The 22,533-nt window shown below is 37.7% G+C and overlaps 1 protein-coding gene across 1 annotated transcript; it reads left to right on the forward strand.

Moving 5' to 3' along the window:
• Positions 1 to 6,927: 6,927 nt before the first annotated feature.
• On the forward strand, positions 6,928 to 21,059 carry LOC122300121. Its single transcript, XM_043110539.1, has 2 exons — positions 6,928 to 6,969; positions 19,534 to 21,059. The coding sequence occupies exon 2, from the start codon at positions 19,633 to 19,635 to the stop codon at positions 20,212 to 20,214; it is 582 nt and encodes a 193-aa protein (XP_042966473.1). The 5' UTR covers positions 6,928 to 6,969; positions 19,534 to 19,632; the 3' UTR covers positions 20,215 to 21,059.
• Positions 21,060 to 22,533: the final 1,474 nt, after the last annotated feature.

Raw genomic sequence — 22,533 nt, forward strand, 5'->3', positions numbered from 1 at the left:
TTCCTCTAGATAAAATCAAGTTTAGTATAATTTTGGTATTTGGTAAACGTAAGGTACTAATCCCTGAGGACGATACTCTTCTTATTACTTTACTATAAAACTACGATACTGTGCACTTGCAGTTTTGCATCTGTCACTTGTGCGTGGAGCACTTGGAGGTGCTTTGATGGAACATTTTGGTGTAAATAGGACCGTAGATGTGTTGCATGACAATTGGTGGGGTAATTGTTTCCCATTTATTGAGTTTGCATCTAGTTGAAATAGTCACTTTATTGTAAAGATGAAGTTTACGCATATTGCATAAACAATTTCGGGAGTATAGTTTGCTATTCATTGAGGTCACATGTAATAGGAGTTGTCATTTTGGTGTAAGGAAGACCTTAGATGTGTTTCATAAACATTTGTGGAATTTCCATTCATTGAATTGTTGCATGAACGTTTGTGAGAGTATCATTTGTCATCATTAGAGTTTGATAATACATCATATTGAAGTTGTTTATAGTTTATGGTTTTAATCTACTTACTCCTTTAAGTTTGATGATTTTGCTTGTTGATGACAGGAGTAGCTCGGATAGGGCTTTCAAATTCTTGAGAAAATTAATGATACATCATATCTAGTGGATCTTCCAGGTATGTAGCATGTGTCTACTATTTTCAATGTTACTGATATTTTTCCATTTGATGCAAGTGGATTTGAGGCCAAATCCTTTTGAGGAAAGGGGAAATGATGGGCACCAAGATGAACCTAGTCTTAAAAATCAGTTACAAGTTCAAGATAGGCAAATTACAATATCAAGAGCCAAGAAGATCAAGGAGGCAATGTTAGGATTAGTGCAATCCACTCGGGATGAAACTAACAAGAGCTCAACACTTAAGATGGGCTTGAAGAAAGGAAAACCGGTTTTGACCAAATTTGATACAAGCTATGGAAGAGAGCAAAATAGTTTGAATACATTCAATTTAGTGAATTCTTTTGAAGGACTTATTTTATTAGTTTAGAATAATTAGGTTTACAATGGGAAGGACTTAAGGGCATGTTGAGAAAGTAATTATTTTGTTGAACTAAAGGGTTATTGTAGTGCTACACTGTAGCAGCAGGTACTATTCACTCAGGGCCATTTTTGGAAGATGAAGCTTTATTTTACCTAGGGTTTTGTGAGGTTTTAGTTTAAATTGTTTTTGTTGCCTCATTTTAAACAATATATGACAGTTAATGAAATTGATGAATTTTATTCATTGTGAGTTGAGTTTATCTCCTCTTATTCTTGATTGAATGTTTGAACTTATCAAAAGTAAATCACAACCTTTGTGGCGTTCCTCCTTGTAATCCAGGTTTTTTAGACGGGTTCTTCAACGGGTCTAAATTTTAAATTAATCTAGGTTTTTTAAACGAGTTCTCAGCGGGTCTTGATTCTCCATCTATTTATTTGAGTTTGGCTTTCTTGTATGAGTTTTCAAACTGACGACAAACATACGAAATTGAAGAGGACAAAGGAGAACCCTGACCTACGAAAGAGAAAACCGAGACTTGCAAAAGATAAAATTACCAAGACTGCAAAGAGAAACCGAGAGGAAAAATCTAAAAAAAATTGCGAAATCGAAAAAGAGATTCAAGCACCCACACTTGTGAAGGAGAAAACTGACGACGAACATACGAAATCGAAGAAGACGAAGGAGAATACAGACTGCAAAGAGAAAACCGAGACTTGCAAAAGATAAAATCGAGGAACTTGCTCAAATAGATCTGCGAAAGAGAAGAAGTCTGCAAAATGAGAAAAAACAAATGAGGAGGAAGCACACTCTGGATTCAGTAGAAGGTAGCAAGAAAGCCTTCGTTAGGTTCGCGGGCTAGGGTTAGGATTGATGGAGAATGGGAGATGAAAGAGGCGAAGGAGCAGATGGAGAAGATTTGGGAAGATGAAAGGGACGAAAGAGTTAATGGGCGAAGTGGACTTCCAAACGTTTTAAAATGAGTTAGCTTTTAACCAACACGCACCATTTTATTAAGTTGAGATGATACATAAGACCTGACTACGCGGCACTTACCCACTGTGCTTGCCATAAGCATTTTTCTTTTTAGTTTGCGTGATTTTCTATAGATTCTCTCTCTGAAAATGTCTAGTGCCGGCTGGAGAAGGGCGTAGCGGTACTGTTTTTGATTTGGCATACTTATAATCTGCTGACGTGGTCAAACCAGGCCACACGTACAAGATATTTTGATGTCGTTCGGATTCTCAGTACGCACCGTTTGATCTGAGCCCGTCGACATTGGAGTCGATCTTTCAACCGTCCGATTCCGTTCGGGATATTACAGCTCCCCCAATTTTCAGATATTTTCACCTTCTGCAATTCAGGGGAGGTTGATATTTTTCTTCTCGTTACAAGCGAGTGCGAAATGGGTGAGGTGGTTGTGAGCAGCGAGGAACTGGGAACGAGAGTGGAGAGTGAGACAGAGAAGATGGGGGAGTATGTGGAGGAACTTAAGAGTGTGAAGGAGAGTGGCATCGAGAAGAAGAATAAGAATAAGAAAATGAAGGAGGAGAGGAAGGGTGGGACTTCGAGTTGGTTTGTAAGGTGGGAGAGGCTCTTGCCGAGAATGATGCTGAGGGTGTTGCTGGTTGAGGCTCACGATTCCACGAGGCAGATCATAGCCGCCCTTCTGAGAAAGTGCAGCTACAGAGGTCAGTATGTGTCTTTCTTGTCGTTTCTGAGTGTCTGTGCGTGTTCCGGTTCATTTGGTTCCTTAATTGTGAGTATACATCCGTATTGCAGTATTGTTTGTCAAATTGTGAACTGGGTTTTGCGGTTTTGTCAGAAAAATTTTGAGCATGTCAATTGGATAATACTGCAATTCGAGTTCCAAGTTGTAGAGATTAGACAGGGGTAGGAAGTGATGTAATCGTTCTTAAGCTTGTAAGGTTGGCTTGTCCATTGTTAGGCATAATTAGCTGGTTTTGCTGACAAATTTAGGAACTGGGTCTTGGTGGGAATACAATGAACCCATTTCTTTTTATCCTACTGTTTAACTCTGTTGCTCTGATTAGCAGATGGAAATAACTATAGCGGCCATTTGGTAGGGTATCGAACCCACCGTGTCTCTGTTGCTCTGATTAGCAGATGGAAATAACTATAGTGGCCATTTGATAGGGTATCGAACCCACCGTGTCACCGTTGAGTTTCTTCATTTACCGACTATCATTTATGGCCTAGAGCATCAGCCTTTTGAGTCTATTAATCATTAGAGGTTTGTCTGGATGAAATTGTTACAATATGTGAAGGGGAAAAAACCTTATGCTGTGCAAATTCTGCAGACAAAAATGTAAGAAACATGTGCAAAAAAGTATCAAGGGAAACTGGAAAGAAAAGAGGATGAAACACATCTCGCATGACACAAGGAACAATAATTATGACAGAAACATATCAAATGTTTCCAAATGAGTTATTTCTGGCATTCCAACACGTTGTAGCTCGTAATGGATCTCTTTAATCAACCATTACCGTTTTGATATTAAGACCAATACTGCCTGAAAAATCAATGTTTCGGGGATCGTGAAAGGTTAGAGTGGGCTTGATCACAGAACCCCTAGACATATACTGGAGGCACATAATGGAATTAAAAGTATCCGGGTGCCATGTAAATGTTCATTTCTACCACTGTTGTTGCTTCCTTGAAGATTGAGATTTTGTTGACTGAGTTTTGCTTGTAACCTGATATTTGTTGATCTAGGAACTAAAAATGTTTTATTATTGTTTGAACAGTTGTTGCTGTTTCTGATGGTTTAAAAGCATGGGAGATACTGAAGGAAAGAGCCCATAACATAGACCTCATATTGACAGAAGTGGATTTACCAGCAATATCTGGATTCGCTACTTTCACTAATCATGGAGCATGAGATTTGCAAAAACATCCCAGTTATAAGTATGATTTGCAGAATGAGGGCTTTGAATATTAGAAACTGTATCTGACAATTAAGAAACTTATAGTACAGCTTCTGTTATTGCACAGTGATGTCTTCACAGGATTCAATAAGCACCATTTATAAATGCATGCTACGAGGTGCTGATGATTATCTTGTCAAGCCTATTAGGAGAAATGAGCTGAGAAATTTGTGGCGGCATGTTTGAAGAACAAGCTGTATGTTTTATTGCTGATACTTTGTCTTAATTTTCCTTTGTTTTCTTTTGGTCTTGAAGGTCATGAGCCTCTATTTTTCAGCCTTGATGTCTCTTTTGATCTATCAGTCAGAGGCTGGTGTAAATAATCCCCAAGATGAGAGTGTTGCACAAGAAAAGGCTGGAGCTATATCTGAAAACAATACTGCAAGAAACTGTTGAAATGGTGGTATGGCTTGTGGACAGAAAAATAATGAACTAATTGAAAAAAGAAGTGATTCTCAGGTTAGTGTTTTTAATTCATTGTTTATGCTGAGAATGCACTGCTTGGTGATTGGATTAGCATTAAAGATTTGGGTTGTTCTTTCATCAATTTTTTTTTTTACAATTTATTTATGTGGTATATTATTGCTTTTCTTTGGATACATACTAGTGCGCTTTTTTTCTTCGAAAAGTAATATTCACTCTTTATTAACTCACTGGATATTTTTATGTGGACATTAAATGGAAATGAATTAATTGATGAAAGACGGAAAAGAAAATAGAAAATTGGTTAGCATTTCTAATTACAACCCAAATCCAACCTGACAAACAAAGTGTATGAAAAAATATAAAGAAGTAGAGATATTCAAGATTAAGTTAAAAAAATTAAACATAAAAAAAAAAGTTTAAAAAAAGATCCATTCAGGTTGGTTAAGCCTGGGAACGTGATAGTGATCAAGATGAATTTGGCATGTGCATTCTCATAGATCTTAAGTTACTATAGATTGCTGATTAACCGTCAAGTTATATTGCCATGATTGCTTGATGTGTGTTTATCCAGGGTATGTGTGCCTATGTTAAATGAGGACTAGTTATGGTTAAAAGAAATTTCCTTGCAGTTTAGGGTAGATACATGAAGTTTCATATAGAGATTGCGGGTTTGCTATTAGACTCAGTTGATTACTAGAATTTTATGACACAATAATCTCATTTTCATATTTTCAGGCGAAATGTCTGTTCAAAATTGTTTTTATTTTTAGGAGCACTTCAGGGTTTAATTTCGATAAATGATTGCACTGTTAAGTTTATATGAATATTTAGGTTTATAGTTCACGAAAAGAATGGTAACCTCGATAAGCGCACCTAGCACTGGAATATCCAAATTAGGTAAAAGATGTTTTATTTGGATACTAGGCAAGATCTTAGCTCTAATGCCCCCAAATTCTGCTTTGGATCAGATGGACATTTGAATCTTTGAGACATGTAACACAAGGTTACCTGTCCTCATTCATGGCATAGTGTGATGCCCCCAGATTCCGTTTGGGATTGGACGGACATCCAAAACGTTGGGACATGCAACACAAGGTTACCTGTCCTCATTCATGACATAGTGTGATGCCCCCAGATTCCGTTTGGGATTGGACGGACATCCAAAACGTTGGGACATGCAACATAAGGTTACCTGCCCCCGTTCATGACATATAAGATGCAATGTTCCTAACATGTATCTAGCATTATGCAATATTCGCAGCGGATAATTATTTTTTTGGAGCAAAATATGCATCAAACTTATAATGTCTCAAATAGTTAAATCATAATTCAAGCATACTTAACAAAAATAAACATCTATGATTTTAGTACAAATCTCAGAAAACTGTAATATCAAAAATATAAGAGGTCAGACTCCATATTTACATTACTAAAATATACTATTGAGGAAGTTCGTCGAGTAACTTGAGTAACTCGACTAACGAGACCAGCATACTATCCAAAAACTAACCATGGAAGCTGTAAGCTCCGTGTTGTGTCTGCGGCGTCTAATCAACCTCCTTTAGTCTACCAATGTCCGCTCCCTGCTTTGATCCTGACACATTGTCTACCATTTTGGGAGGAATGGTAGTTAGACTACCACGGTGAGATTTGATTACAAATTTCAGTAAGTTAACAGGAAACTTCCACACTGGTTAAAGATGCATGCATGACAGTAAAAGCATGAATGCATAATTAAAGTTGTAAGTAAGCATATCATAACTTGACATATATTATAGCATAACTGACATAATCTGAACTGAAACGTGAACTGAACTTGACATGACATAACATGAACTTGAACTTAAAATATAACATGGGCTAGCAACATAACATGAACGTAAACTTGAAACATAACATGGACTTGAAACATAACATGAACGTGAACATACATAACATAAACATGAACTTGAACTGAACATAAACCTAAGCATAACATGACATAAACGTGAACTTGAAATATAATGTGAACATGAACATAACATAACATGGATGTGAACTTGAATATAACATGACATGAACGTGAACTTGAAACATAACATGAAGATGAACATAATATAACATAAACATGAACTTGAACATAACATAAACGTGAATATAATATGATATGAAAATGAACTTGAAACTTAACGTGAATATGAACATAACATAACATAAACGTGAGTTTGAACATAACATAAACATGATATGAACATGAACTTGAAACTTAATGTGAACATGGACATAACATGAACATGAACTTGAGCATAGCATGACAGCAGATTATACTCCTTCACCGTAATACTCGACAGCGCATAGCCTTAACCGCAGTATCAGGCAATGCGTATCATCCTTCTGTAGTACGACAGATTATACTCCTTCACCATAGTACTTGGCAGCACATAGCCTTGACTATAGTACCAAGCAGCGCGTATTATTCTTGATCGTAACATATTGCTTATTCTTAACTTCTTGACATGAACTTGGAATCTTGTATAATAGATTTAATTAATAACGTGATCATATGGGTATTACACGGGTCCCCTTGAGCCGTGTGTCCCTGCCGATTATTGCATCACAACACAGGTATCTACACTAACTGTAAGTGCATTAATACGTATTCTACAGTTATTATAACTCAATGTATTCTATGTGTCACAATTGCTGTCTCACGTAGTGTATGCTCCATAGTTGTTGTGGTCCCATACTTCATGCTTCACAGTTGTGGCTCCATGAATTGTTTGTGCTACACTTACTGTGAACACACATAAAATAAAACACGGCTCTATCGGCGTTAGTGCCTGGCGCGCTTCGGTGACCAGCTAGTCAAGCCCCATTCGCAACCTGTTGACTGTACTTCGTCAACTCGGGAAATTTCACACCTATTTAGACACTCCAACGTGAACAAAGGAGTTCTACTAGGATACTTACCCATCCTAGCATTTAGAGTTGTGATTGACATGAATAATTTAGAATGAACATGATCTGAAACTTTATTTAACATAAACTTAATCTAACTCATTTACTTAACATGATATACTTGCAAATGGTAAATATTATATGATATGACATACATGTAACATGTGGCATACTTATAACATATAGCAATACGTGACATATAGATTGTGTAACAGATAAATATTCGTGATAGAATCAATCATGCATAACAGATAAACATGTAATGACGTGGCATAAAATGACATATATGATAACATACATACATAAATTGTATTTCCTTTACCCATTATACGTACACAATAAACTGATAGTAAGTTAGAACCTAAATTACCTCGATCGTCGTGTTCTACGAGAATAAAGCGCGAAACACGAGGAACTGTAACAAGGTATTCTAAAAGTTATACATTTAATTACTAACAATTAGAAATGTGTAAAAGAGACAACTTAGAGTAAAATAATCATTTTACCCTCTAAATGTGAAAAAAAAGACATTTTTATTCATAACTTAAGGATTTTACATTTTAATTACAAAAATTTCTAAAATTTACATTTCTCATGTAAATTTTGTCATAAACTTAAATATCAATTCAGAAAAATTTAAAATAAATCACAACTATAGAAAACACACTATGGTTGAAACATCCATAAACCATTTCTAACTTCAAAACTCATGCTTAACCCAAAATTTTGCAACAAGGATCTTCCTATCCTAAGTTTAAAACCATACATTTAGAAAAGCTAATAATCAACACCAAACTTTTTGTAAATAGATCCAAACACTTGAATCACAAGTTTTGACCCTAAATCAAAACATCTCCAAGAATTTCAAAAAAAAAAAAAAAAAAACAAATCTTACTTATAATATATTCATAACATCATCCTAAGATCAACCATGCTTTAAATCATTATACTAAATTTATCAAAATCACAAAATAACACTTGGAGTTTTTGGTTTTACATTTAGTCTAAAAACAGAAACTTTTTCCTCAACTGGTTTTGATAAATCTCTTGATCAATGACCTAAGAATGTGAGATCTTCGAAATAAAGCATCACATGGTTTAAAAATATGTCCTAAAGAATATCCAACCATTAAACTTAAAATCACATAGCTAAAAATTAATAAAACATGGATCTAATCCAAAAAAGTAAATTTTAGGCCTAACCGAAATCCTCTTATATAGAAGAATCAGTTCTTTGAAAATAATACTAAATATATTCAAAATAATATCATAATATGAATATAAGAGACTTAGGATCATCATATAAAAATATCAAAGTCTTTAGAGTAAGATGAAACAACGAAATATTCAAACTTTCTCCAAACAAAATCTATTTTTCCACTTCCAGTTTTCAAGTTTCTAAATTTAAGAAAATCTATCATAAAAAACTTTATTCATACAACAAAACCTCAATTGAAACTTATAAAAATATTCTAACAACACTTCATAAAATTTTCGGACCAAGATATATCCATTAACTTGGTCAAAAATTTCAAAATATAACATACTCTTCAATTTTAAGCCCAGAATGACCTTTCCATGGTTAAACATACTTTTGGCCGAACAAATGACCATGAAATGATGAGAATAATATATTTACGGAAACTATACTCAAATAGGAACAACTTTTATGAAGGAGTAATTGTGTGAAAATACCTACAAATGGTAGAAAATCTCCACGCAAAAAGATCCAGAAATCTACTCGAGATAGCTTTTTTGGGTCTCTCTAAGAAATGACTGAAGAAGTGATAAAAGGGAAGAAAGTGTGTCTTGCACACTCAAGACTTCTGATGTGATGACCCGCTTTTACGTGTATTTTCACTGAACTGTTGTTTTTATTTTAATTAATATATTGGTTTATTTATTTTAAATTAATGTATTTTAAATTGGTTTTAATTTATTTGATGTTGTGTTTAATTTATTTTAGTCGTTTTGCAGTTTTTAATATCGTTTTCGGCGGATCGGTTTCTGGTCTTCGGAGTGAGGATTGGACCTCATTTCTTTTCTTTCCTCTTTTTCTTTTTCCCTTTTTCCTTTTCTTTTCCTTCTTTTTCTTTCTTTTTCTTTCTCTTCTTCTTCTTTCTTCTCCTTTCTCTCCCACGTACGCATAGCTGCCCCTTTTCTCATTCCCGTCGCCGCCACTTTGACCGGTCAGTTCTCCGCCGTCCGGCCACCGTTTAGTGCACCGTCACCACCATTCTCTTCCCCTTCCACCAGAGATCATCCCCACCAATTTTCAGAGCCATCGGACCAGCCGTTAGCTTTCGAGAGCCGCCGGAAGTCGCTGCACCTGCTCTGTTTTTGCCCTTGTCGCTGGTTGCTTTCGCAGCCCAGAACCGCCGCTCGCCGGCGGCGTGGCCTACACCACCCACCCAGTTTTCTTCCCCTCTCACCGGTGAACATCCCCACCAAGTTTCACCTCCATCCGAGCCACCGTTAGCCACCACGAGCTCCTCCAAGCCATATGGTTTTTCACCGATTCCGGCGCCGTCGCACCACCTCCGGCCACCATCTTTTCACAGCTTCTTCCCCTACCTCTTGCCGACCTAAACCACTCATTTTCGGCCTCGATCCGTTGCCGGAGCAGCTCCCACGAGCTCAACTCCGTTCAGCCCCTTTTTGGCCTTCGACCGCCATTTCCACCACCACCCACGGCCAAAACTCGTTTCCTTTAGCTTCATAAATATCTCAAGACCATTCCCTATCAATTTCGTGCCTTGGTTTGTCCCCGTTCGAAAATGGGTAATTTATTACCCACGGCGACAGTGTAAATTACACTGTTACGTTGCTTTTCTTCCACCGGAGTTTTGATGTCGAAGTTATGCTTTATAATTTGGTTTAAAACTATATTTGTGTTTTTGTAATATTTTAATTATGTATGTTTTAAACAGCTTGTATTATATTAAGAAAATTCTGGTACTTAGTTATATGACTTTCGTTATCCGCTGCGTGTTCATTCGTGCACATTTGTTGCCTTTGCACACACTTGACACACGTCGTTAGGGTGGTGACCCGTGATGTCATCATCCGGACGTCTCGATTTCTCCGTGTCCGTGCGTGGGGATTTGGGGGCGTCACATCTGAAGGAGGAATATATGAACCCCTTGATTGGAGGTGTCTATATGACATAAAATGAAGATTAGTGGGGGGCAAATTCGTGGGTCTTGGTGGCCTCAACTAAGTGGCCTTCAATTTGGGGTTTAAAGAGGGTTTGGTTAGGGTTTGAGATGCTATCAAGTTCAAATTTAATTCTTCTTGGTCCAATCAAATTTTCAAAATTTAAAAGGTTGGATAATGATGTCATAACAAGAATTTGAGAAGTTGATAACATGTGGAAATGATTTAATCAAGTGATTAAATACAATGCTAGAAATTGGATCAAAAAGTGTTTGAAGGCCAATTTAGGGTTTGGGGAAACCGTTTAGGGTTTCGACTTCAACCAAGATTTTGGGGTTTTAATTGGATTCCAACCATTTAGGGTTTTACTAGGGTTGAAACTCTATTTGATCTAGACAATTTGGTTGATCAGATGAAAAAAAGTTTTGCTTAGGTAGCATGATCTCACACATTGATTTCCCTCACAAATCCATCTAATGGTTCTTCTTTGTGCCAAGTATCTAATACTATGTGGTTAATATTTGCTAAGTGTCCAAATAAAATTTCTCTAACTTAATTTAGATATTCCACACTGTGATTTTGAAAATACTGTACTTAGTATTCTTATCGAGGTTACTATTCACTACAAGAAAAGCATAATAAACTTAGTACTAAAAAATTCTAAATATTCATATTAACTTACAGTGAAAATCGTTTACCAAGACTCAATGTTAAAGTGCCCATAAAAATAAATTCATAGTTTCGATCATGCGTTTCGCTCGAAATTATGAAATTGAATTATTGCGCCATAAAATCATAAATATTCAACTGAATTTAGTGGCGTAGACCATAACATATTCTGACACTTCTAACTATCTCAAATAATTAAAATTGCATTTCTGGTACCATAGTGAGTGATAACACTGATTATGTAGACAGATTAAAACCTTTGCGATTAGTCGATTTGTGAAAACTTATGGAGTGTTCATAATGTTCCTCAATTCTATAGAAATTCTATCATTAAATTTTTAGCGGGCTGTTACATATAAAATACAATATTCTTATCATGTATTTAACATTACGTAATATTTGCAGTAGATAATTTTTTTCTTTAACAATACTATGCACTAAATCAAAAATATTTCAAATATTTAAAACATACTTCATACATAAATGTATAGTTAGTCGATTCCTGGTTCTCTTTCAAGTCCTGTAACTAGATCTACCATTTGGTACTGCAGTACTATATAATGCATATCATTCTTTTGTAGTACAGCATATTATCTTATTCACCTTAGTACTCGGCAGCACATAGCTTTGACTATAGTATCAGACAACGCTTTTTATCCATGGCCGTAATATAACTTAACTGATTCATCATTCTGTAGTATGGCAGATTATATTCATTTACCTAAGTACTTGGCAACACATAGTTTTGACTGCAGTACCAGGCATTACGCATCATCCTTGACTGTAGTATAAATTAACTGATAACTGAATTCTTACAATCAAACTAATTTTGCCAGAAGTACTTCATGTGAATTACAAAAGGAGATACTCGGACAATCATAGTGATTACATCGCAAGTATCCTAAACATAATTGACTTGAATGTAATTTGAGAAACATGACTTATTTGAAATAGAAACATTTCGTTATATGACATAATATGTAAGACAATATTTTATAATATGGTATAATATATAATAGACAACATACTTAACATGACATATTTGCAACAGTGAATATTACATGACATGATAAACATGTAACAAATTGCATACTTAACATGACATACAACATTTGACGTGCTGTCTTTTCTCTCTCTTGTTTTCTCTCTGTACACGTGAGAAAAAACAATGGTGCTAAAGTCCTGTTAATGATGGATGGTGTTCTGTAGTCGTAAGTCCTGTTGGTGTTATTGATTTAGAATCAATTTTTTTTAGTGATGGGGCTTATTAAGAACGTTATTATAAACCAGAAGTGCTTTGAGTTTAAGAAGGTTAATGAAAGGTGGTGGAGATGCACAGAGAGTAGCTGTCGAGCTGTGAGCTACATCTCTTTTGATCAAGTATCTTTGGGGTGGCTGGCTGCCATGGTTAAGGAAGGTATAAAGCGTCGTGATTTGATAGTGATACCACAAAGGAGAAATGGGGTAGACTGGAAGAACTTTGTGGAATTGCTGCAGAAGTTATCGGCAACAACCTCTGGTTCGGGGGGGAAAAACAGAGGAAGACATGCAGGGCCATCTCTTCCTCTATCGTAGGGATACCTACCTCTGTCATACAAGGATGTGCTTTCTCGAGCTCTGAAAAATGTAGAGATGGCAGGAGATCTTTCTTTTGTGGGAAAAGATCAGTTTTGTGGAGAGGATGGCAGGGGTATGTTGGGGCAAAAAATGGAAACACTGATGCATGCAGTCACAGAGATGGAGAAGCAAGTGAGCTCATTACAGTTTAACTTGGTTCTCTTAAAATGATGCATTGAGCAGAGTGTTGCACGCAGGGTGGGAAGAGTGATGCATTTCTGGGTCAACTCGAAGGCCTGTGTAGTGGGTTGGCCCACAACGTTTTAATTCAAAAAGGTAAGGGCCTGGCTTTTGATGGGCCTAAAGGTAACAAGAGGCCTTTCGAGCAATAGGCCCAGCCTATCGAGCAACAGGCTCCATGCAGATTTGAGGCTCTGAACCTTTGTTTCGTGCACCGATGATCCTTCATTGTCGAGTGGGCCTCAGCGTCCACCGTCGACGATGGTTCAGGGGGCACGGGTGAAGGTGGTGGTGTCACCGGCGAGCTGTGGGATGGAGGATGGTGCGGCGGTGAAGCTTAATGGTTTAGATCCAAGTGGGTATGGTGGATCAGATCCAAGTGGGACTCAATCACCACTGTTGGATATGGGTGAGAGGATTTTTCCGAAGGAGGTAGCTTCGCCGGTGAGTTTCAGGATGTTGTATAGTGTGTCGGAAGAGCCTAGAGGTTTAGAATCGAGTTTGGGTTGGGTCGACTCGTTGTCGGCAAGTTCTCTATTGATAGAGATAGAACAAAAAATGTCGTTGGAGGTGGATGAAGTCACTGCCATCCCCTCTGGGCCATCTGAATTGTCGGAGGGGAGCCCTTTGCTTTCAGGGTCGCCGATAGGTCTTGTAAGTCGTGGTCTAGGTGGTTTTGAGGGGAAAAGTGTGGGGGATGGACTTTTAGTCCATGAACTGGGTGGAGTTGAGGGGAAAAGTTTGAGAGATGGCAGTAGGGTATCTGAATATCTTTTGGCACCTAGAGGTAAATCTGTTTTCTTAGTCTCAGATTCTACCTTGAATATGCAGTTGGCTTTGATTGATAGTGACTGTTTGGGTGGGGATGGGGTTGTGATAACCCCTTTTTGTACTCTTCCTTCTAGTCCTTTATTAGGGAGTGGTTCCTTTTCTTGGGTGTTCAAGAAGGTGGAGGAAATACAAGCCATTATTGGGATCTCTACTGGAGGTTACATAGAACAATTCAGGGTTCTTCTAGTGGCAATCGAAGATAGCCATTCGAAATCAACCACAAAGAGGGATAGGGAACTTAAAAGGCTTACTTGTTCTATAAAATATGATGTGAAGGAAGGGATAGATTGAAAGGGAGGGGCAATAGTCGTTTACATGCAACCTAAAATCATTACTTAGAATGTGCGGGGGCATAATGATTGCAATAAGCGCCTTCGTATCAAATCATTATTGTGAATGTGGAAGGGTGATGTGTGTTTGTAAGAAATAAAGTTGCGGTACATTGACAGAAGTATTGTGCAGAGTTTATGGGGGTGTCCATACGTGGGCTGGTCATACTTGGCCTCTTTGGGTGCCTCAGGTGAAGTGTTATTAATGTGGGACAAAAGAGTAGTAAAGGCGAGTGAGGAATGTATCAGGGAATACATGGTAGTGTCATTATTCAAAAATGTTGTTGACGGTTGGGAATGAGCATTTGTAAGCATTTATGGTCCTAATGTGGATAGGGATAGGAGGAGGTTATGGGAGGAGTTGGCGGGATTATTTTCTTTTTGGGAGGTGTTGTGGTGTATGTGGGGTGATTTTAATATTACTCGTTTTCCTAGTGAGCGATTGGGACGTTATCGAAATTTTGGGGCTATGGATGAGTTTTTAGAGCTCATTTTTTATTTAGACCTCATGGAACTTCCACTAGTTGGAGGAGAGTGCACATGATCAAACGGACGGGTTTGGTCAAAATTGGATAGATTTTTGGTATCCCCCTCATGGGAAGCCCACTTTCCAGAGGTATGTCAGAAACGGTTAGCTCAAGTCAGTTCAGATCATTTTTCTATTTTATTAGATTGTGAGGGCATTCACAATGGACGCCGGTACTTCAAGTTTGAAAACATGTGGCTTGCTGCGGAGGGGTTTGTAGAGATGATGCACGCTTGGAGGTCATCGTATCAGTTTATTGATACTCCAAGTTTTATTCTTGCAGGCAAGTTGAAAGCTTTGAAATTAGACTTGATGAAGTGGAACTTGGAAGCTTATGGCCACATTAACAACCAGAAGAATAACCTTTTGGAGGAATTGCAAAAGTTAGAGGAAAGGGAACTATTGAGAGATACTTCGGAGGAGGTGCATGTGAGGAAGGGCGCGATTATGGCAAATTTGGAGAGTCTTGTTGTCGGATGAGATTTATTAGCGTCAAAATTCAGGGCCCTTTGGTTGAAAGAATGAGATAAGTATACGAAGTTCTTTTATAAAGTGGCCAATTCATATCCGCGCAGTAACGCTATTGAGGTTCTACATTCAGGTTCTCAGGTGTTATCCTCTCCTCCTGAATTAGAAAATCACATTGTGAATTATTATGAGTTTATTCTCACAGAATCGGCTGATTGGAGGCCAAAGTTGGAGGGCTTATCCTATGAGGCTATTGATTCTTAGAGCGCATGTGTTTTGAAGAGAACTTTTGAGGAAAGATGAGATCTACAAGGTCATCTCTGGTATGGCCAAGGACAGAGAGCCAGGGCCGGATGGTTTTTCAATGGGTTTCTTTCATACTTGTTGGGACATTGTAAAAAATGATGTTATTGCATGTCTTTAAGGAATTTCACACATTTCAAAAGTTAGAAAAATCCCTTAATACAAAGTTTGTTGCTCTCATTCCCAAGAAAAACGGGGCTTTGATTATAGAGGATTTTTGCCTGATAAGCTTGGTTAGTGGCGTTTACAAAATTATTTCTAAGGTGCTAGCCAATTGGTTAAGTTCTATGTTGGATCATATTATTTCTAAGCCTCAAAATGCATTCGTTCGTGGGAAATAAATTTTTAACTCGGTACTAATTGCAAATGAGTGTTTGGACCATAGATTGAGAGAGGGAAGATTAGGGATTCTTTGCAAGCTCGACATGGAAAATGCATACGATCATGTGAATTGAGAATTCCTCTTATATCTACTTAGGAGGTGCGGTTTTGGTGATAGATAGATTGCTTGGATGCGTCATTGTTTTTCTATCGTTCGGTTTTCAGTTATAGTCAAGGGTACACCTGCTGATTTTTTTTATTTTTTTTATTTATTTTTTTATAGTTCTTGGGGTTTGTGGCAAGAAGACCCTCTATCTTCTCTTCTGATTGTTATAGTTATGGGGGCCCTTAGCCGGATAGTACAGGCTGCGGTGAGTGGACGGCTCATATCTGGTTTTCAGGTGGGCCATGGTTCTTGTGGCTCGATTATCCTCACACACCTTTTATTTGCAGACAATACTTTATTGTTTTGTGAAGTGGATATTAGCCAGATTCAAAGTGCATTGTTACTTTGCTTTGAAGCAGTGTCAGAGCTTAAGGTGAATCTTGGCTAGTTCGAGTTGGTTCTAGTGGGTGTGGTTTCAAATATACTCAATTTAGCAAGCCTACTGGATTGTAAGGTGTCTTCCTTGCCTCTAAAGTATGTGGGTCTCTCATTGGGAGCAACTTTTAAGGCTAGAGCTATTTGGGATGGGGCGGTGGAGAAGATAGAAAAAAGATTGGCTAGTTGGAAACGGGTGTATTTATCGAAAGTGAGTCGTCTCACACTTATTAAGAGCATTCTACTTAATCTTCCCACGTATTTTTTATCTTTGTTTCCTTTGCCGGTAAGGGTGGGGAATAGGATTGAAAAACTCTTCAGGGCGTTTCTATAGGGGGGCTTGGGGGAGGAGAAGAAATTTTACCTGGTTAGATGAAAGACAGTTTGTGATCCAGTGGCTCATGGGGGGTTGGGAGTGTGTGACTTGAGAACTTTTAATAAAGTTTTATTGGGCAAATGACTTTGGAGATATCATTTAGAGGGGAGATCATTGTGGAAGGAAGTTATCGATGCTAGACATGGAACTGCTTGGGGTGGTTGGTGCTCCAACGAAGTGAGAGGGGGGCATGGAGTGAGATTATGGAAGTTTTTAAGGAGGGGGTGGTCTTGCTTTGAAAATCATACTCGTTTTGTAGCAGGAGAGGGAAACCGAATCAGTTTTTGGCGGAGAGCATGCCTTGGAAAGAGCCTTTTCGGTTCTCTATTGTATTGCTACTAATAGGGAGGCTTCAGTAGCAAATATGTGACTACTCTCTCATGGTTCTTATCAGGGGAATATTCTTTTTATTAGGGATTTCCACGATTGGGAAGTACCTATTCCATGGGGCCTCTTGTGACACAGCATGATTAATTGAAATGGAGGTCTAATAACCACAAGAAATGTACTATTAGAAGGTACTATCAAATTTTGACAACACGACCATCCCAAGTTTCCTTGGAATAACATTTAGAGGACATGTGTGCCTTCCAAAGTTTCCTTCTTTGTATCAAATGCCGCTCTTGGAAAGATCTTGACCACAGACAATCTGAGGAAGAGGGGTTGTGTAGTTATGGATTGGTGTTTTTTATGTTAAAAAAAATAGAGAATCTGTGGATCACTTTTTATTGCATTGTGAGGTAATATAAAGGAGTTGTGGGATGAGATTTTTCACAGGGTTGAAGTTGCTTGGGTTATGCCTGCGAGAGTGGTGGATTTGTTGGGTTGTTGAAGGAAGATATAAGGTTGTCATCAAAGTATGGAAGATTATCCCATTGTGTATCATGTGGTGTATTTGGTTGGAAATGAATGCCGCTCTTTGAGGACAAGGAACGCACTAGGGTGGAGTTAAAGAACTTTTTTCTCCACACCTTAATGCTTTGGTTTTTTTTTTTTTTTTTTTTTTTTTAAAGTTTCATTCATGAAAGTTATTTCTTTTTTAATCTAATTTTCCTAGATATCTTTTTTTTTTTTTTTTTCGGTCATTTGATCAGTCAAAAGTTATTTTAACTCATAAAGGTCATTTGTGGCGATAAATTGAGTGTTATATTTTAGAGCTTTTGACCAAGCTAATGAACAGATTTTGATCTGAAATTTTTATGGAGTGTTATTAACATGTGTATTATTCACTTTTTTGAAGTGAATAGTTACCTTGATAAGCAAATCAAGTGCAGTGTTTTCAAAATTACAGGATGAAATGTCCAAATTAATTTAGAGAAGTTTTATTTAAATAAGATCTTAGCCACACAGTGAATAGTATTAGACACTTGACACTATGAGGAACATTTAATGGATTTAAAGGAATCAAAGTGTGAGATCATGCCACCTAAGCAAAAACTCTATTTCATTTGACCAATCAAATTGTGATGTCCCCAAATTTCACTTGGGATCGGACGAACATTTGAAATGTCGAGACATGAAACATAATGTTATCTACCCTATTTCATGATATATAAGATGCAATGTTCGTAATATGCATATAGCAATATACAATATTCGTAGCGGATAATTTTATTTTTCTTTAGCAATATTATACATCAAACTAAAAATATATCAAATACTCGAAACATACTTACATAATGACATACTAAACAACTTATAGCGCAATGCTATTTCAAAATGGTTGTGATTAAAAGAGTAATAGAGATTCAACTCCATAAGTACAAGTAGTAACCTAAGTTAACTACTATGCTATCATCGATGTCATACCATCGCTTAGTCGACCGTATCTAATTGGTCAATTCTTGGTTCCTTTTTAGGTCCTATAACAAGATCTACCACTTAGGGAGAATTGGTAATTGGAATTACCACAGTGAAATTACAAATATCAGCAACTTAACAGAAAACCTCCACATTAGTTAATGATGCATGCATTGCAAAAAAAAAAAAAAAATGAATGTATAATCACAATCATAAGTAAGCATTGCATAACTTGACATAAAGCATATCATAACTTCACATGACATAAGATAACTTCACATATGACATAACATAACTTCACATAAAGCATAACATAACTTCATATATGACATTATAATTTCACATATGACATAGCATAACTAACATAAAATATAACATAACTTGATATAAAGCTAGCATAATTTCACATATGACATAACATAACTTCACATATGATATAGCATAACTTCAAATATGACATAATATAATTGAACAATAACTAAACTGCATGAAGACGTACATGATGTTAGCGTGATATGCTCTGTGTTTCCTTATTTAGCTTTAGACACTTGTATATATTTATTTACGTAGAATCTGTACAGAGGGCTAGTTTCCATACATAGACAGATTTTATTTACTGTAATCCAGGCTTAATTCTAGCCGTGTATCTTGCACTTTGGTGCCTTTATAATGATAAGAAATCCTCACAATGAGGTATTCAAGCCAATTTGACATGGTATCAAGAGCAGGTTATTAGTCTTACATTTTTTTTCTTTCGGGCTTTTCCTTTTGGCATTATCGGCGGCATCTGTGCTGTCTTTGGCTGCTGTTCTGGTGATTTGGTCCTATCGGCAGCATCTGTGCTGTCTTTGGTTGCTGTTCTAGTGATTCGGTTCTCTCTGGGTGTTTTTTCGGTGCAGTCTGGTTGTGGGTTCAGTGTTTTTTCTGTGGCTCTCGGCTTCCTGTTGTGTGGGTCTTGTTCCATGCTCCTGGTCGGCACTTTCTGTGCCCTTTTTCGTTGCTGTTCTGTGCATTTCTGTTGCCTTTTTTAGTCTCTTTTATTTTCGGCTTTGTGGGTTGGTGTCGGCAGCAGATTCTTGAATTTTTTTGGTCTCGGCAGCACTTATTTCTGCAGCTTTCGGCAGCTCCTTTATTTCTTTTGGATTGTCAGCAATTTTTTGGTTGGTCAGGTACTATTTTTAATTCGTCGTGCACTTATTTTTTTACGGGTCTCATGTCTTCCGAGTCTTTTACCGTGAAATTTACGGGTAAAAATTATTCTACATGGGAATTTCAATTTTGTTTATTTGTTATGGGAAAGGAGTTATGGGATCATATTGATGGGAGTAATCCGGCTCCTACTGAGCTTCCTAAATTAGCTCAGTGGCAGATCAAAGATGCTAGGGTGATGACATGGATTTTAGCATCGGTTGATCCTCTGATTGTTCTTAATTTGAGACCTTATAAAACTGCTAAATCTATGTGGGACTATTTGAAAAAGGTGTATAATCAGGACCATACTGCTCGACGGTCTCAGTTAGAGTATGAAATTGCTAGTTACACTCAGGGCAATCTCTCCATTCAAGATTATTTTTCTGGATTTAATAATCTTTGGGGAGAATTTACTGACATAATTTATGCCAAGGTACCAGAAGAGTCTCTCTCTGTTGTGCAGGAAGTTCATGCGCAAAGCAAGCGCGATCAATTTTTAATGAAGTTACGTCCTGAATTCGAGGTCACTCGCTCTAATTTGATGAATTGTGCTCCTGTGCCGTCTTTGGATATTTGTTTTGGGGAATTACTTCGTGAGGAGTAGCGTCTTGCCACCCAGGCTACTTATCAGCATGACACAATGATACCCACTACTGTTGCTTATGCTGCTCATGGAAAAGGCAAGGGACGAGACATGCGGACAGTTCAATGTTTCAGTTGCAAAGAATACGGACATATTGCTAATAATTGTGCACGGAAATCTTGCAACTATTATAAGAAGCCTGGGCATATTATCAAAAATTGTCCTACACGTCCCCAAAATCGCCAGACTCATGCTTATCAGGCTATGGTGGGTTCCCCTTCTGCTACTCCCGTTCATGACTCATCTACTCTTACTACTGAGAAGGTTCAGCAGATGATTCTTTTAGCTTTTTCAGCCTTAGGGCTGCAAGGTAACGGTTCCCTTTCTCCCTCATGGCTTGTTGATTCGGGTGCATCTAATCACATGACTAGTTCTTCTGATACACTTAGCAATATTCGGCCTTATACTGGATCGACACACATTCAGATTGCTAACGGTAGTCAGTTACCTATTCATGCTATTGGGGATATGGATTCCACTGTGAGAGATGTTTTTGTCTCTCCTCAGCTTTCTACTAGTCTTATTTCAGTGGGTCAACTAGTTGATAACAACTGTGATGTTCGTTTTTCTCGTGATGGTTGTCTTGTACAGGATCAGGTGTCGGGCAAGATACTAGCGAGGGAGCCTAAAGTTGGACGTTTATTTCCTTTACATTTTTCCATTCCTGATGTCATTTCATTTGCTTGTAACACTGTGAACAATAAGTGTGAAGTATGGCACAAACGGTTAGGTCATCCTAATTCCGTTATTTTATCTCATGTCATAAACTCTGGTTTGTTGGGCAATAAAGATCAATTTTCTTCTCTCTTTTGATTGTTCCACGTGTAAATTAGGCAAAAGTAAGTCTCTTGCTTTTCCTTCTCATAGTACTCCTGCTGAACGTTGTTTTGATTTGATTCATAGTGATGTGTGGGGCATTTCTCCTGTTATCTCTCATGCAAATTATAAATTCTTTGTTACGTTCATTGATGATTATACGAAGTATACTTGGATTTATTTTCTTCGCTTAAAATCTGAGGTCTTCTCTGTCTTTCAACAATTTACTGCTTATGTTGAAACTCAATTTTCTTCTGGCATTAAAATTTTGCGGTCTGATTCAGGTGGTGAGTACATGTCTCGTGAGTTTCATGATTTTCTTAATCAAAAAGGCATTGTTTCTCAACGTTCTTGTCCGTATACACCTCAACAAAATGGTGTTGCTGAACGGAAAAATAGACATTTGTTGGATGTTGTTCGTACGTTACTACTCCAATCCTCTGTTCCCCCTCAATTCTGGGTCGAAGCCTTATCTACGGCAGTTTATTTAATTAATAGATTGCCATCCAGTGTTTTGAATTTTGAAAGTCCTTATTTTCGTTTGTATCATCGACATCCTACCTATCTTGATATGCATACTTTTGGTTGTCTGCTTTGTCCATTTGCCTTCTCATGAACGACATAAGTTATCTGCTCAATCTGTTCGATGCGCTTTTATGGGTTATAGTGCTTCTCACAAAGGCTATGTTTGCTTTGATTCATGCTCTAACAGATTTCGTATTTCTCGTCATGTTGTGTTCTTTGAGAATCAGTCCTTCTTTCCTTCTTCTGTTAAGTCTTTACCTGAGATACATGCTTTGCCTAATTTTGATGACCCGGTTTCTTTTCCTGATCGTTTCAAATCTGGACTTGTATATGAAAGACGATGTCCTCCTTTGCCCCTTCCTGAGCCTGGTCCGCCATCTGAGCCTGTTCAGCATGCATCCTCTACGGGTGATCTGCCTCCTACCATAGTTCCTCTTCGTTTGACCAGAGTATCTCGCCCACCCAACCAGTATGGTTTCTCTCATACCACTCTTTATGCTATTTTGTCCTCCATTCCCATCCCGTCAGGTTACTCTGAGGCAGCTAAACATGATTGTTGGCTGGCGGCGATGGCTGAGGAACTCCAGGCTCTTCAGGATAATCATACATGGGATGTTGTTCCTTGTCCTGCTCAGGTGAAAGCCATTAGTTGTAAATGGGTTTATTCCATCAAGCTGCGTTCTGATGGGACTCTGGATTGGTATAAGGCCCAGTTGGTTACACTTGGTAATCGGCAGGAATATGGGGTGGACTACGAGGAGACTTTTGCTCTGATTGCCAAGATGACTACAATTCGGACTATTCTCTCGGTTACTGCCTCTCAAGGCTGGCCTCTTCATCAGATGGATGTCAAAAATGCTTTTCTTCATGGTGATCTCAAAGAAGAAATCTACATGACCCTTCCTGCTGGTTTGTCCTCATCTTCCTCCTTAAATGTCT

The sequence above is a fragment of the Carya illinoinensis genome, chromosome 2 (assembly GCF_018687715.1).
Source record: "Carya illinoinensis cultivar Pawnee chromosome 2, C.illinoinensisPawnee_v1, whole genome shotgun sequence".
Taxonomy (NCBI): Eukaryota; Viridiplantae; Streptophyta; class Magnoliopsida; order Fagales; family Juglandaceae; genus Carya; species Carya illinoinensis.